The 16,890-nt window shown below is 45.4% G+C and overlaps 1 protein-coding gene across 2 annotated transcripts in view; it reads left to right on the forward strand.

Moving 5' to 3' along the window:
• The first annotated feature begins 3,451 nt into the window (after positions 1–3,451).
• Positions 3,452–16,890, forward strand: part of LOC115075143 (calcium-binding protein 2-like) — a 34,276-nt gene continuing 20,837 nt past the window's right edge. Inside the window, exons 1-2 of one of the 2 annotated variants that reach the window (XM_029575366.1) lie at positions 3,452–3,793; positions 15,903–16,536. In XM_029575366.1, coding sequence (XP_029431226.1) covers positions 16,432–16,536 — 105 coding nt within the window. In that variant the 5' untranslated portion in view covers positions 3,452–3,793; positions 15,903–16,431. The remainder of the gene's footprint in view (positions 3,794–15,902; positions 16,537–16,890) is intronic. The other variant, XM_029575365.1, reaches the window with a different exon arrangement.

Below are 16,890 nucleotides of genomic sequence, written 5' to 3' on the forward strand. Positions count from 1 at the left end.
TTTTTTTTTTCTGCATCAAGCTTGCTGAAACTCCCCGATGACTTTAGCTCTTGATAACAGGAACTTCCGAAACTCGGCCTCCAGATGGGCATCGCTACCCGGAAACCTTGCTCCATTAGGAACCACAGGCTAAGCCGCGCTCTGCCTCTGCAGTGCGCGCTCTCTCTCTCTCTCTCTCTCTATAGCAGAGGGATGCAAGGTGCTTAAAGGATTGGGGGCTTGGGCGTCTCTCCCGCTGATGGTTAAAGATTTGGAGCTGCCGCACATTTTAGTGGTCACCACTTTTAAATGAGCGCTTTGCACGCCCATTTGTCCATAACGGTCTATTGAATAAAATACATTTATTTTTTTTACATTTTTTTGGTGATTTCTGACGTATTTATACACCTGGGGGCTTTTCTATTCACCTCCAGCTTTCTCTCACCCTCCCCTGCTTCAGAACCAGAGGTGCTGTCTCCTGGGTTTCTCTCCCATACTCCATCAACATCCCTGCCCCACCCTCAGGCCCAACATGATTTCTGGCCCTCTCAGAAATGCACCCCACTCTATCCACACCACCCCTGCCACCCCTCCACCGTCTCTGACTCTATTGCACCCTCCTCATCCCCACCTGCTCTTCCATTCTGGCTCCCACTCACGCTCGCCTATCCCGTGTCCACCAGCAATTTAGTGCCCAGCCCCTGGTCTTGTGCCCTTGCTCTCACCCTGTGACTGTTTCACACACAACCCCCCTCCTGCACCCCCTGCCCCCGCTCTCTCTCAAACCCTGTGTCCCTCTCGCACCTGCCGCAGCTTGGGACCTTGAGGAGGCAAAAGGTGTGGGAGCCCAGGTTTGCATGGCTCACTTCACAGAAATGGAGGAGGAGATGACATTTATTCCCTCCCTTATACCACCCTTGGCATTTACGCCTTTTTGTGCTGCCTCCAGTATTTACCCCTCCTCCTGCTCCCCCAGTATGCAACCCCTCACCTCCCCAACATTCGCCCCCCTCTTGCTCCACCCACTCTCCAAGCAGGCACCTCCTCCTGCACCATTAACATTTGCCCCCTTTCCACCTCATCTCCTGCTTATTTGGTTCCTTCTCTCTAGTCTTCCCTCAGATGTCATAGAGAAGCTGGGGCTGGGGCTCCTACAGCCTTCTCTGCATGGGGAGGGGCTGGATTAGGGAGCAGAGCAGCTCTTCTTTGCTCTGTAGCTGCAATGCCCGTTCCACTCATCCCCCTCCCCTCCTGCCTGGAGGGGAAGGGCTGAAGCAGGAAACAAACAGGCCGGTACAGTAAAAGTCACAGGAGAGCAGGCGAGCACCCGCTCTCCCGGCGCGCACAGGCCACTCTCCTGTGCGCGATTTAGTATTCAAATGTGGGCTCGCGGTAAAAAGAGGCGCTAGGGACACTAGCGCGTCCCTAGCGCCTCTTTTTTTGACAGGAGCGGCGGCTGTCAGCAACTTTGACAGCCGACACTCAATTTTGCTGGTGCTGGTTCTCAAACCCGCTGACAGCCACGGGTTCGGAAACCGGACGCTGGCAAAATTGAGCGTCCCGTTTTCAACCCGTGAGCCGCAGGCTGAATTTAAATTATTTTTTTTAATTCTAAATTATTTTTTACTTTTGGGACCTCTGACTTAATATCGCCATGATATTAAGTCGGAGGGTGTACAGAAAAGCAGTTTTTACTGCTTTTCTTTGCACTTTCCCGGTGATGGCAGAAATTAGCGCCTACCACTGGGTAGGCACTAATTTTTTAAAGTAAAATGTGTAGCCAAGCTGCACATTTTACTTACTGAATCGTGTGGGAATGAGTAATAGGACCATCAATATGCATTTGCATGTTGTGGGCGCTATTAGTTTCGGGGGGTTGGACGCGCGTTTTGGACGCGCTATTACCCCTTACTGAATAAGGAGTAAAGCTAGCGCGTTGAAAACGCGCATCCAAACGCGGGTTAACAGTGCGCTCCACTGGAGCGCACTGTATTGTATCAGCCTGTCTGTTAGCCTCATAAGGCTGAAAATCAGCTTGACCCCGCACCACTCTTGAGTTAGTTGGATCACTTTTTCACCAGATCAAAAGTTATCCAGCTAAATTGGTGCTGGTAAGAATAGCAGGATTGTCAAATCCGACCATTTGTCTGGCTAAGTCCAAATTGAGCTAGAAAAATGGCTCTGAATATTGAGCTCATTCTGACTAGTTTGATATTTGTTTATAGTTTTAAATGTTTGTATGATGATGACTAATGATTTGTGCTGTTTTAGATCACTTTAAATGGTTTAGATAGGCAATTAGCAAATGTAAGAAAATAAATAAAATAAATATTACTGAAACCTCTTCCTGGGTTTGTCCTAAGGAGAGAGGCTCACACTTAGTACCAGGGCTGTCTTAACTCCCTCCTGCAATCCTGGTGTGCATTTTCCAATGAAGGGAAGAGCCCCAAGGTATTGATTATCAGTGTTACTGGGCCAATAAATAGTTGGTTCTCAGATGTGATCAAGTTGCTTTCAGTGTATCCCTTCCTTTTCAAGCTTGCGTGCTCACAGACTAAACTTCTAAGGCATGATAAACCTTTTGCTTTTTGACTTTTTTTTGTAATGATTTGCTGTTACTGACTTGTTTTTATTTATTATTTTAGGTGTGATGTTTATGATTTTATTATGAGTGCACACTCTGTAAACCTCTTTGACCTAACACTGTTGTAAAAGTGGCATATAAAAACTTTCAATTAAATAAGTAAGTAAATAAATAAATAAAGTAGGAGTCAGCACTCAGCAGAAAGATCTTGGAGACACTGTAGTCATCAAAAAAGCAAAAAGAATGTTAGGAATGATTTAGAAAGGAATGGAAATAAAACGGAGAATATCATAATGCCTCTGTATTGATCCATGATGTGCAGTTCTGGTCACTCCACCTAAAACAGATAAAGTAGAACTAGAAAAGGTACAGAGGAGGGCAACAAAAATGATAAAGGGGATGGAACAGCTCCCCTATGGGGAAAGGGCTCATCTTTATGTTTCCCCAGTACGCGACGATATAACTGGCATCTTAAAAATATGCAACACAGGACTTTGCATAGCAGCTAACAGAGCACCCTCCCAGCAGGGGTGAAAGTGAAGGATGGCTTACACATATATGTTTAATCCACTTACCCACCATGGACCTGAAGCAGCACAGCCTGCATGGATTTCTCATGATTTACCACACAGGCGTGGCCCCCATGCCACAAGAAGCATACAGGGGTTAACAGTGCTAGCAGGTTTTATGGTAAAACAGAGGTTTCTCCGGATGGGAAATCTGCAGAGTTTTAAACAGTGTGCAAACATATGCACAAAATGCACAGGATGTGCAAAGGGCAAGAGGTTAACCTGCAGCCAGCGTAGAAATATTCCAGAGCTCTGGGTCAGCTAAGTGTCAGAAGGTGTTCCCTACCCTTTTTGTCAGACAAGGAGGTCCATCCCCCAGGGGCTTGGTAATTTAGCAGAAGTAACAAAAGCCCTGAGTCTGGGGCTGCTCCAGATTGGAAGGGAAAGAGACCGGTTGGAGCTGTGAGCCTCACCCAGGATTTCAGAAGGGAGCAGAAGGAGTGGGCAGAGATTTTCCTCTAAAAAATCCCCAGAGGCCTGAGGAAAAGAAGCAGAGGGTTCCAATACAGCCCGGAAGTTAAAAGATTAAGCCTGTGCTTAACTGGGGCAACAACATATCTGTGCCAGGAAGCCAAACTGTGCCAGAGGGAGCTTGATTGGGGCTCAGAGGATCCGATGCTGCACCAGAAAGATTTTAACTTGAGCTGAGCAGGACGTTCTTGTGAGTAACTGTTTGATAACTGAGGAAAGTAAAGAGAGGATCAGGCTAGGATGTGCAAAATAGTGAGGAGAGAGAAGAAACAAAGTATCCAGAGACCTTGTGTTGTAAGAAGAAACTGTTTCTTAAGATGAGATATAAGAAGAGTTAGAGAGTTTTTGGAACTGTAATTCTGTTTACTTTCTGCATCTTCCTACCTTTTTTTTGAGTACAACTCAAGTCTGGAGAGTGGTTTATTTGTGTGGAGTGTTCTCAGCCTGGTACTGGCCCTGCAGGTTATCCTGCCTCCAGCTCGCACCTCAGGATTGTAACCCCAATGCTCCCCGAGGGTGGGAAGGTGACCCCTGGCATATAGGGACTCACACAGGCATGGCTCATTGGTGCTCCTGTTTTATTTTTCTGTACAGGATGTGTTGCTTCATGTCACTAGTGAGGGAATGGCATCTATTTATATTCTGAACCAGCCAGGATAGCCCTGTGCCTTGGACTGCTAATGCAAGCTCTAGTAATCTGTCCCTTTGCTGGGTGGAGTGTTACCTAGAGGATGTGGAGCTATTCCATTAAGGGAGGAAGTAGTGAGGAACATATGGTGCTTTGTTGTGGTCAGTAACACATCATTTTATAAAGTACAGGCAGTGGGAGTCTAACATCATAGAGGAAGTGATAATAAATCTCAAAATTTCCTTTTGTAGAGTCACAGTAAAAAAAATATCAGGATTTATAGTCACCACAAAAATCTTACAAACATACAGCACTTACGTGCTCAAGTCCCTGGTTTTATGTGAGTACATTAGCTGCTCTAAAATTGATCCAGGCTCAGAGTGTGTAAACGTACGTACATAACCCAGTTTTCCGTGTACTATTACATGCACTAAGGGGCATTCTGTGGGATGGAGTTGGGTCCACATTTAGTTGCTCTCCAGAAAGCAATGTCAGCCAGATAAACTTAGGTAATTCCGGGTCCAAGATGGCGGTCGGCAGGGCCCATGCTGTGCTGAGAACGACGGAGAGGTCAGCGGGGATTGGCAGAGACCGCCATTCTTCCCAGACTTGATGGAGCGGGGAAAAAGATGAGCATGAGAGGTCGCAGCCATCTGTGACAGACGGGCGCAACACAAGTAATTATTACACATGTAAATAAAAATAGCAAATATACATGTGTTTGTTATTACCAGTTTAAATACATAGACCTTATATGTGGATATTCTATTGAAACCTGAATTTTGGGATAACAGTTGGATTCACCAGCTCAGTGAATTTAGGATCTAGTCCAGTGTATTTCCCTAGAGTTTGCAATGTGGGAAAAACCTGGACTGGACTTGTCTGTCTCTGATTCCATGGAGCCTGCTGTTATTCCATCTATAAAAGTTATATATTGAATTGTAAGGAACCTGGATGAACTAATAATTAGGTTAATCCTTTGGTTAGTCCTTTCTCTCTATATAAGAACATAAGAAAATGCCATACTGGGTCAGACCAAGGGTCCATCAAGCCCAGCATCCTGTTTCCAACAGTGGCCAATCCAGGCCAAAAGAACCTGGCAAGTACCCAAACACTAAGTCTATTCCAAGTTACCATTGCTAATAGCAGTGGCTATTCTCTAAGTGAACTTATCCAATCCTTTTTTAAACCCAGAGTTTAATTGTCCGCTGAGTAAAAAAGAACTTTCTCCGATTAGTTTTAAATGTGCCCCATGCTAACTTCATGGAGTGCCCCCTAGTCTTTCTATTATCCAAAAGAGTAAATAACCGATTCACATCTACCCGTTCTAGACCTCTCATGATTTTAAACACCTCTATCTAGCATCACCCTTGTTTTCCTAATTTCTGCCAGAGACACCTCTTTCTTAGTTATTTCAGCCTGTTGAGCTCTTGCTTAAGGCTTTCTAGGCTTGCTTGTTGTCCCTTAAACTTTTTCTTACTCCCCGGATGGAGAAGAGTCCCCTCTCATTTTCCACCACCAGGGACACAAACGGGCCGATACAGTAAAAATCGTGGGAGAACGAGCAAGCGCCCACTCTCCCGGCACTCGCACAGGCCACTCTCCTGTGCGCACGATTCAGTAGATTTATTTATTTAAATTAGGGCCCGCGGTAAACAGAGGCGCTAGGGACACTAGCGCGTCCCTAGCGCCTCTTTTTGGACAGGAGCGGCGGCTGTCAGCGGGTTTGACAGCAGACGCTCAATTTTGCCGGCATCGGTTCTCAAACCCACTGACAGCCACGGGTTCAGAAACCGGACAACGGCAAAATTGAGCGTCCGGTTTTCAACCCGCGAGCTGCAGGCCCATTTAAAAAAAATTATTTTAAATTTTTAACTTTTTTTAACTTTTGGGACCTCCAACTTAATGTCGCCATGATATTAAGTCGGAGGGTGCACAGAAAAGCACTTCCCTGGCACCAGCAGAAATTAACCTTTGGGTAGGCGCTAATTTCTTAAAGTAAAATGTGCGGCTTGGTGAATAGGGTGACAAGCTAAGCCCCTCTCACCAGCTCGTTCTTGGAACCTAAGATCCAGGCATATGGCTAGGCTGATTATCCCTTCCAATGTGTCAGGCGGATCCCTGGCAGCCAGCTCATCCTTAATGCGTTCTGTAAGCCCTTTCCTAAATATTGCAATTAGGCTATCACTGCCCCCGTGAAGTTCAGAGGCCAGGGTGTGGAAATGCATCACATTCCCCCACGTACTGGGAGCCTTGTTTAATCTACAGAAGTTCGGATGCCATGGAAGCCACGTGGCCTGGCTCATCAAAGATCAGATGGAATTCTCATAGGAAGTGATTCATATTCCCTCAGGAGTGGATCACCTCTCTCCCAAAGGAATGAAGCCCAGGCCAGGACCAAGGACAAGATATAAATCATTTTGACCCAATCCAGTGGAAACAAGGGTGCCTGAAGTTCAAATTGCATCTGGCATTGGTTCAAGAAGCCCTAACATTTACACAGATCACCATCGTACCTCAGGGACAGAGGCAGATGAAGCAACGGGAGCAGTGGGCCGAATCATGGATGCCGGATTGGAAGCCGGAGCAGACCGAGCAGCCTCACCCTGGAGATACCCAGCCACTGTGTTCAATTGATTCTGCTGCTGTTGAAGTTGGCGTGCCAGCTCAGCGATGGTGGAAACTTGGGACGAGTCCGCCGAGCTCATGGCTTCTGTACTGGCAACAATGTCCAGCTGCAATGTGAGGATGCATATTGGGTGGCTTTGCATTTCTCTGGAAGAGGGGATGGATGCCAGCTTTGCTTCAGCTTTATACTGAGTCGCACACTTCAACAATTCCCATTGATTAAGTTGAGAATCATCTCTCTAACATGGCTATTTTGACATCCAAAGCAGAATGGTACAATTACTGCTGCCTCCTGGTTTTTTATTTTGGTGCAGTTACACTCTTGGGCGATTCATGTGCATTTCTTGCCTTTTCTACATTTCATCTTTGACCCACTATTATTCGGACAATAAAGTCTCCAAGAAGCTTTTATTATTCCTTTTCTTTTTGATGAGGGAGATGGGGACTTCTTCAGGCACTGCAATGCATTATGATTGTGACATAATGCTGTAACTAATGTTTCCATACTTCACTCCAGCCTTCTGAGTTTCTCGTCATATACTCTCCCTTTCTTTATGTAGCTCTGGCGTCCCTCTGTGGTGGTCGCCAGGGTATCTCTCTACCCCCCAGGCACATGCTGGGCAGGGCAGCCCTAGCTCTGTGCATTTCTCGTGTCTCTCTTCCCATCTCCAGCACATTCTGTCAGCAAGCTCAGCCACTCCTCCAATAAGCAAAATGTCCAGAGCAGGATTCTAGCTGTACCAGCAAAAGTTAATTTACTGAGAAGTGATGCCCTTCAGACCTCTCGGCCTCTCCTTTGGTCTGGATAGAGGCTTTTTCAGAGACCATGAGCAGGCGGTCTCCCTTTTATTCCTCAGAGGAGGTTCCTGCTCTTCTGATCAAGCATCAGCTCCTTCTCACACACTTAAGAACATAAGAACATGCCATACTGGGTCAGACCAAGGGTCCATCAAGCCCAGCATCCTGTTTCCAACAGTGGCCAATCCAGGCCACAAGAACCTGGCAAGTACCCAAAAACTAAGTCTATTCCATGTAACCATTGCTAATGGCAGTGGCTATTCTCTAAGTGAACTTAATAGCAGGTAATGGACTTCTCCTCCAAGAACTTATTCAAACCTTTTTTTAAACCCAGCTACACTAACTGCACTAACCACATCCTCTGGCAACAAATTCCAAAGTATAATTGTGCGTTAGACTCTTCTACTTCACTGAGCCAATCTGTCGTGAAGAGAGATTCTCAGCAGCACAGACACTCTCCAGCCATCTCAGGCCCTGGGGATCCAGCACCCTGCAGCCCAGGCACCTCCCCAGGACTGGTGACAGTAAAGGCCTCCGTCCCTCCCAATACATAGGGTTTTGTGCTCTGAGCACAAAGACGCCGCCCACTACTGTGATGTCACTACCCCTCCACTCTTAGAGATGTGCAGCCACTCCAGTAAGCAGGGAAATGTTGCAACTCCCTTACACTGGAGGCAGAGGAAGCTCTGGCAGGTGTGGTACGAATGCCTTTAAGTGCTACGTGAGCGACGTGAATCACTTTCATAACTCACTACAAGTCACAAATGAAATTCTACTCACGTGACGATGAAGGCAGTCACTTCCAGAGAACCATTTCCAGTCTTATAGGTATCACACGACGGGAGTGTATTTTGTTTTTACTGCAAATACTTGCGTAAGCCCTGCTAGGGGCACATGAAATAGACCAAAGTGCCGAGGGATTTCCTTCTTTCCTTAGCATTGGTGAATGGGTTCTAACCCGTGGTCAGGTAAGATGTTAGATTGGAGCATGCTCAGAGTTAAATGGTAGGTATTTCTCTGCAGAACAGGGAAAATGGGAAAAACAAACCCCTCTCTTTCCTCTTCCGTGACCGTCTATCCACCCCTCCAGTAGAGCACCTTCCTTTGGGTGCCTTCCCCACCACAACCATCCCCCCTCCCCCTCCCCAAGGCAACTCTCACACAATGGCTTCATGCCTCCAACTCTCCAACGTTGTTTTCTCTAATCATAACCCAATGAGTCACAGGATACAAACTGCAGAAACAGTGCTGGACAGCCTTAGATACGCAGATCCTGAATCTTGATAATAGCAAAGAAAACAATTAGAGCTCTCTTAGTTCCAGGAACACATGGAAAACGCCTTCAGTCTTAACGCCATCAATAAGCCAGGTGTTATGTATTTATTTTGAACTTTTATATACCGACATTTAAATGAATATCACATCGGTTTACAGACAACGGGGGGTAATAACATAACAGAGAGTGTGGAAAATAATAGTTACATCTTGTGTGAGTCTGAGGGTATCAATTTAAGATTTTCCCTGGTAGGAAATCAATTGTGTCCATTCTTCATCCTAGCATAAGAGAAACTAGGCAGCCTCACCTAGGAGCAGTTTTGTTTCACATCAGCATTCACGGTAAAAGTGGGGGTCACACTTCTATAATCTTGCTTGGATATCCCAAATCTGTCACCTGTAAAGGTGAAGTAAAATTAAAAGGCACCTGAAGACCCCAGATTTGACCCAAGGCTATGCACACCTCCTGTTAATGCCCAACATGCATCTCTGGGCTGCACATTCACTTAAGTACCTAAGACCCAAAGCTGTCTGCATATTCAGAAAAATCTGACCATTGGCTGGCTTGGCAAAGATTGAATACAGTTTCTCAGGTACATTTATGTACAGCAGCAAAGCTCAACAAAAAAAAAGATATAAAGTGATACCTTTACTAGACTAACTTAATATATTTCTTCAGGTCCAAAGAGGAAATCTATTAAGTTAGTCCAATAAAAAGGTATCACCGTATATCTTTTTTGTGGACCTTTATTGCCATGTGGGCTAACACAGCAACTACACTATTGTATTCAAGTACATTTGGAAAGCCTATAGCACTGGAAGTTATGAGGAATAGCTGAGTGTGTGTGCAGGGATGTGCAATCGTTTTCCCGAATTAGGCAATGTCAGCAAAATTGCCCAATTCGGAAGGGTTTGGGAGAATCAAAAAACGACTGCATTTTTTCCAAAATTTCGGAAAAAATTCATTTTTTAGTTAGCGCACGCTAACTCCCGATAGCGCGCACTAACCTGAAAATCGGGGCCCCCGAAAAACAAACCCCAAACCACAGGAAAAACGAAATTCCCGCGGGGGTGCCCCGAAACGAAGCCTGACGTGAAATTTTTACCCGAAGCACATCCAGTGATAACATTTGGTGTTCTTTCTGTAACCTCCCCTTCACCGGGGGTCACCTTCAGAGGCTGCAAAGCACCAACCCACTCAGCGCAGCACCTGGAAAACCAGGCACAAATTCATACTGCAGGGAGCAGGGTGGCCTGCGAGGCCCAAGGCATCACCACAAGCTTAGCCCGCACAAAACTTGTTGAGACAAGAGTTTATTGACAAAAATCAAAATCCAAGATGAAGTCAAACAAAATCCCCCCAAAAAGTCCACCGTTCAAGAAAACTAAGGCAGCTTCTCAAACAGTTCAAAAATAGTTACTCACTTTCTCGTGTCACTTGAGTACAGTTCCCCTGAATATTTATTTATTTGTTTATTTAGGCATCTTAGATACCGACGTTCCAAATGAAGATCACAACGGTTTACGAAAGCAACATTCATATTCTGGGTCAACACACTAACAGATATATATTCTAGGTCAACACAGCATCAAATACATGTTGAGTAGGGGCTAGGACAATAGTTTGTAATATATAAGTTCCATTTCAATTTTTTTTCCTCTAAGGTCCCCTCACTAAGGTCTTTTCCTTCCTTTAGGCCTCACTGAAGAACAGGAAATGTCTTCTCTACCTCACACACTGGCTTCAGATTTTCTAGAATATATTTATTTATTTATTTTTATTTTATTTAACTTCTTTTACTATACCGACACTCAAGACCAGGTCTTATCGTACCGGTTTACATTAGAACAAGGGGAAAAATCAATTAACGTATAAGTGGAAAAGAGAAGTTACATTAAAACAGGGAGAGTAAAAACATGGATGTCGGAAGATAGGACAGAATTAAGTAATTGAACAATAAGTTAACAAAATTACAAACTATAAATTAACATAAAACAATAAATTAATAATACAGAAAACATGGATTATAATCAGCGGAAATATACATGGAAATATATATATATGGAATATATACAGCTGGAATATACATGTTATGTCAGATGGGAGGAGTGGCGGGGGTGAGGGAAAAGGGTGGGTTGAGTTTGCGAGTGGAAAAGGGAAAAAAGTGAAAAAAGTTTGGGAGTGCGGGGAGGGAGAAGGGTGGGTTGGAGGGTGAGAGAGAGTTGGTTAATATGGAATCCTTCAACGATAGGCTTGTGTGAACAGCCAGGTTTTAAGTTTTTTTCTGAAGGTTAAATGGCATTGTTCCTGGCGTAAGTCTTGAGGAAGCGAATTCCAATGTAGAGGACCTGCTGTTGAAAAAGCTCGCTTGTGGATGGAGTTGTGAACTGATGATTTGTTGGGAGGGGCCTTGAGCTTACTTTTGTAGGCAGTTCTTATTGGTCTTGAAGATGTAAGTAGTTCCAGAGGGAAGGTGAGTTGGAGAAAGGATTGTTGGTAGACCGATTTGTGGATGATAGTGAGAGCTTTGAACAGTATTCTATGTTGAATAGGAAGCCAATGTAAGATTTTTAGGATAGGTGTGATGTGGTCCTTGCGCCGTGTGTTTGTAAGGATCCTGGCTGCTGCGTTTTGCAGCATCTGTAGAGGTTTGGTCGAAGAGGCGGGGAGACCGAGTAGAAGAGCGTTGCAATAGTCAATCTTTGAAAACAGTATTGCTTGAAGCACAGAACGGAAATCCTGGAAGTGTAAGAGCGGTCTTAGATGCTTCAGGACCTGTAGCTTGAAGAAACATTCTTTAGTTGTAGCGTTAATGAATTTTTTGAAATTCATATATGGTGTTCCCTTCCTCCCAGCGGCCCCTGCCAAAGAAAGTCGCTTCTACTCTCTCCAGCAAATCAAACTATATCCACCGCGCTTGCCTTGAACTCCACAAGATCAGACAAAAAAAACCCCTCCAGAACCCTTCCCTATGGCTCATGGAGCCATCTTATAAATAACTCCAAAACCCATCCCCTTAGGGGAGGGCCCTCCTATCTCTCACTGTCTGATCCATGGCTCCTTGGACCTCCTGTTACTGGAACGTTTCCACCGGAGAGTGAAACCAGAGAGGCGTCACCACACAATGTATCCGCGGACACCCAGCTACATGTCCCGGCATTTCAGAAGCTCCGTCATGAGACTGAACTACTGCAATCCACTCGTCTCCAAAGCAGCACAAATGCCATTTCATTCTGGAACGATAAACAGTTCATGAAGCACAGGGACCCTTTCTTTAAAGCGCTGGGTGTTCTGCATTTCTGATACAAAGCAAAAGCTGCTCAGTATTAAATGACCTGGCCTCATCCACAATTACAGCAAAAAAGAGGTGACATTTGTGAAATGGGAACGATAGATATAATCGAACCATGCTCCAGTTTTTCTTTTAATATGAGTATAGACCTTTTGGACAATGCAGAGAGAAGTTTGAGCTTAAAGATGTCAGCAAATCAAGACAAAATGGAAGGAGTAATTGGCCTTTAATGATCAAAATGTAATGGGATTCAAACAGTTTGGGATGTGGGGAAACTTGTGATAAGGGGGTGTCTCATTACTCTGGTATCGTACCCGAATGTAGCTTGCCTTGAGCTTGGATATGAAAAGGTAATTAAATCTAAAAAAAAAAACCCCAAATGTTAAGATTTGTGATCTAGAAAATAAAAATGGACCCCTTGGTAGAGCTCATAAGCAAAGACTTTCCAGTTACATGGTTTTGCTGCATGGGTGTGGCATGGAAGATGAAATTGAATAAAAGACTCTTATGCGAAAGGGAATTGGCCTGAGGGAATTCTGGCTGGACAGTTGAGGGCGATTAAGCTATCTAAGCTCTATTAAAAAGCTTTGAGCAGGAGAGAAAACAATTACATCACCTAAAGATATTGCCCTTACCTTTAGAAATGTGCTTTGATTGATTGTGTACCAAGCAAACAATGAACTCCTCCATTCCTGCTCTAGAGGTTTATAAAGCCAGTAAGATATTCAATTCTGGAAAGTCAGCAATGTGGATAGATTTGGACAGAATGCTAAAAGCCTTTGCCCCCGCTGTACTGGTGAGGCTTTTCCAGGACCCCCTGAACACGTTCTAGCTTCCTTTCCTTGTGCGCGCTCTGCTTTCCTGCGCACGCTTGTTTCATGACTTGTGTGCTCAGCTTACAAGGAACGCTGCAGATTGTCTGAGACTGTGAGGTCTTAGAAGTGTATTTTTCTGTGCTGAATGCTCACTAAAGTACACCCACCGTGATTTCCACCCACAATCGAGTTTCGCCAGAAAGGATTTTATTTTCAACATTTATCCATGGTGCGTCTCCTAGCCACTCTCCTTCCTCCCAAGTGACCCAATCTCCACAGCCTCTGTTATCCCTTCCCCATAGAGGGTGGGATGATTGTCCTCAACGGCAATCATAAAACTGGGGTAATCCTAAAAACCTGTTTTGGGTTCAAAAATAGCTGTTTAAAAAAGAAAACCAAACTCTCATCTCAGTACCAGATTCCCAGGTCTTTTCTTTCGCTGTTAACTGGGCACAAAGAGGGGGTGGAGGAAAAAACAGAATTCAGGTCTTGTATTAGGAATTGATTCAGTGGATAAAATACACAACTCTTCACTTATCAAAAATCTTCTTAAAATGTCTCTCCTCTCACTACTACTACTTCTCCAACAACTAGGTCAGTCCACCAGGGGAGCAGCCAGACCCTGATCGGTCCTGTAGGCTAAGACCCTTTGCACATGTTCAGAGGAAAATGTCTGTCTCTGAGACACATCCCACAAAAAGGTAGGATAAAGATGTGGAAAGGACCCCCAGGAATGTAAAGACCCTTAACTTGCTGGAAAAACCAAGGCAAAAATAGCAGTAGGGTGCTAAATCAGCAAGGATCTCTGGACTTTCCTTCTACGTGAACTGAAGTGATAGCTGCATCACACTTAGAATCTGACAGTGAACGCATGTTCACCGGGGTGCACAGTTCTCACTGGACTGTGGCAGAGGGACCTCCACAAAGCCCTAAGGGCCTTGAAACACTTCTCCAACCCCTACCCCCTGCATGGGAACAACCCAGGAGCGCAGGAGCTGCCACGGCCCAAGACCGCCCTTACGAGTCCTTGTCACCAAGGAGCAGTTGGGATAGGGGGCTTTACTTGCTTTGAGAGAGAACATTACCCAAATTAATACATAGAGATTAAGTAAGATTCTTGTTTTGCCTTGTTTTTGATTTTTGCTTATTGTAAAAAAACGCGCATTACGTGACTCACCTCCAACTTTGAAGAGGCGGAATAGAAATCGTAAATAAATAAATACATAAATAAAAGTCACCCCTGATTATTCGTTTGATAATGTCCTGGTGTAATAAGAGAACCAAATTCCAGCAGCTCCCTGGTCTGCTGATCTAATTAGATGCCAAAAAAAGGATTTGATCAAGTAGAGTGGTCTCAGGGGAGAATAATTTTCAAAAGCATTTCTGCAGATAAGACTGCGTTAGAAACGTGCCCGCCTGATAATCAGGTCAATACAGTAAAGTGCGGCCGCAGTTACCCTGCTCCTAACCCGCTTTCTACTCACTTTTCGGCAGCGTTAGTCCAACCCGCGATACACTGTCCCCTTTAACCCACTCTTACCGCCTCTTTAAATCACCGGGTAACTCCTTCCGCCCGTGGCATGTATATTAGATGTAAACGATCGAATTAGCTATTCCCTCCCATACAGTAATGCGCACCCCGACTATCGCTTTTTTACCCTGCCATTTTGCCATGCGTTTACCCTGCTAACTTACCGCCTACCCTTACCCCTGTGTTAGAGGCAGGGGTAAGGGTAGGTGGCAAACTTTCCCCCAGCCCCCGCTCACCTGCCCTGGCCACATCCATGGGTGCTGGTCTCCGGGGCAATCCCAGTCCTCTCCCCTTCTCCCGAAGCAACGAAAGCGGAAAAAACCGAAAAAGCGAAAAAAAAAATTGCAACGAAGTGAACGGTTCTCCTACGCTCGGAATTGCCAGTCCTCTCTCCCCTCCTCCCAAAGCAAGGCGCGTAAAGCAGCCTTGCTTCGGGAGGAGGGGAGAGAGGACTGGCAGTGTAAAGCAACAAAGCAACTTACTCTTCTTGCAGCCCCCCTCCGGAGACAGACATCAGCGGAGACGGACTGCGGCTCTCCTGCCTCCAGCTGCCGGCGAAGATGGATGCCTGCACAGGCGAAAGCGGCCCCTGTGCTTGCAATTGGGCTGCTCAAGGCGTGACGTCACGACGTTTGGCATCACGGCATGTGACGTCATGTCTTGAGCGGCCCAATTGCACGCACAGAGGCCGCTTTCGCCCCCGGTATCAGGGATAGGGCACTGCGTGCAGGAAGATCACAACACTCCCGGTATCAGGGATAGGGCACTGCCTGCAGAAAGATCACAAATATCCCGGTATCAGGGATATGGCACTGCATGCAGGAAGATCACAACACTCCCGGTATCAGGGATAGGGCACTGCGTGCAGGAAGATCACAACACCCCCGGTATCAGGGATAGGGCACAAGTTCTAGTCACATTGACTGATCACATTACTTTTTTTGTCAAGCTACCAACCGTTTCCATTTCCCATCCCCCCAACCATCACCTCAGTGGGAACCTTGGTAACATCAATAAATAAGAGGGCAGCCAGCCAATAGGAATACATATTCATTCCTAGCTGACCCGAAAAGTGTCAATTTGTATCATTTTCTGTTAGTGCGCACTAACAATGGTTAGTGCGCCCTAACTCCCGTTAGGGCGCACTAACCCGATTAACGATTTTTTAACGATAAATCGGGAGAATTCCTATTGTATCGTGTTCTTTAACGATTTATGACGATTTTAAAATTATCGGACGATAATTTTAATCGTTGAAAAATGATTCACATCTCTAATCCATATCCCTCTCTAATAACTTGCTCCATCTTCTTCCATTTCTCTTTTCTTAGTGTTTAGACAGGTGGATCCAGAACAAGTGGGATGTACAAAAGCTACTCACGATCAGAGCGGGAGGCTGCTCGCAGTCCAATCAAAACCGCATGTGCGAAGTCTGCGTCCTCCCGGGCCTGCACATCTAGACAATAATACCTGGAAAAGGTGTGTAAGGACGACCACTTCACAACTCGGCAAATGTCAATGAGAGACAATAATTTAACCTCCGCCAATGACACTGCCTGAGCCCTAGTGGAATAAACCCTAACCTGACTAGGCAATGGCTGACTAGCATCCAGTTATGTGGCCATGACTACCTCCTTAATCCAGCAGTCTACTGTAGCCCTCGATGCCAGCTTGCTCTGCTTACTTCCACCGTGGAGAACCAACAAGTGATCCGTCTTCCTGAGAGGTTTAGAAACCTCCAAATACCTCAAGATATGCCTGTTGAAATCCAAGGGCCATAACAGGCGATACAGAGACGACAGGGAAATGGACTGATTCAAGTCAAAATCCGAAACCACTTTTGGCAAAAAGGAAGGAACAATGCGCAGCTGTATCGGCCCTGGAGTCACTCGAAGGAACAGCTTCCGGAAAGTCAAGGCCTGTAGTTCAGACGAACAAATTGCCACAAGAAACATCGTTTTCAAGGTCAGTAACCATAAGGAGAGGGCATGCATCGGTCATAAAGTAGGGCTCGCTAAAAATTCCAAAACCAGATTAAGACTCCACAAGAACACAGGTAACCACAAGGGAGGACGAAGATGTTTCACTCCTTTCAAGAAACGGGCCACATCAGGATGAGCCGACAAGAGTCCACCATTCACCCGACCACTAAAACAGGCAAGAGCCACCACCTGTACCTTTAATGAATTAAGGGCCAACCCTTTATTTGAGTCATCCTGCAAAAATTCCAAAATGAGCAGGATGATAGAGGTCTTAAAAATCATGAGAGGTGAGGAATGGGTAAATGTGAATCAGTTATTTACTCTGTCGGATAATAGA

Source organism: Rhinatrema bivittatum, chromosome 13 (genome assembly GCF_901001135.1).
Source record: "Rhinatrema bivittatum chromosome 13, aRhiBiv1.1, whole genome shotgun sequence".
Lineage (NCBI taxonomy): Eukaryota > Metazoa > Chordata > Amphibia > Gymnophiona > Rhinatrematidae > Rhinatrema > Rhinatrema bivittatum.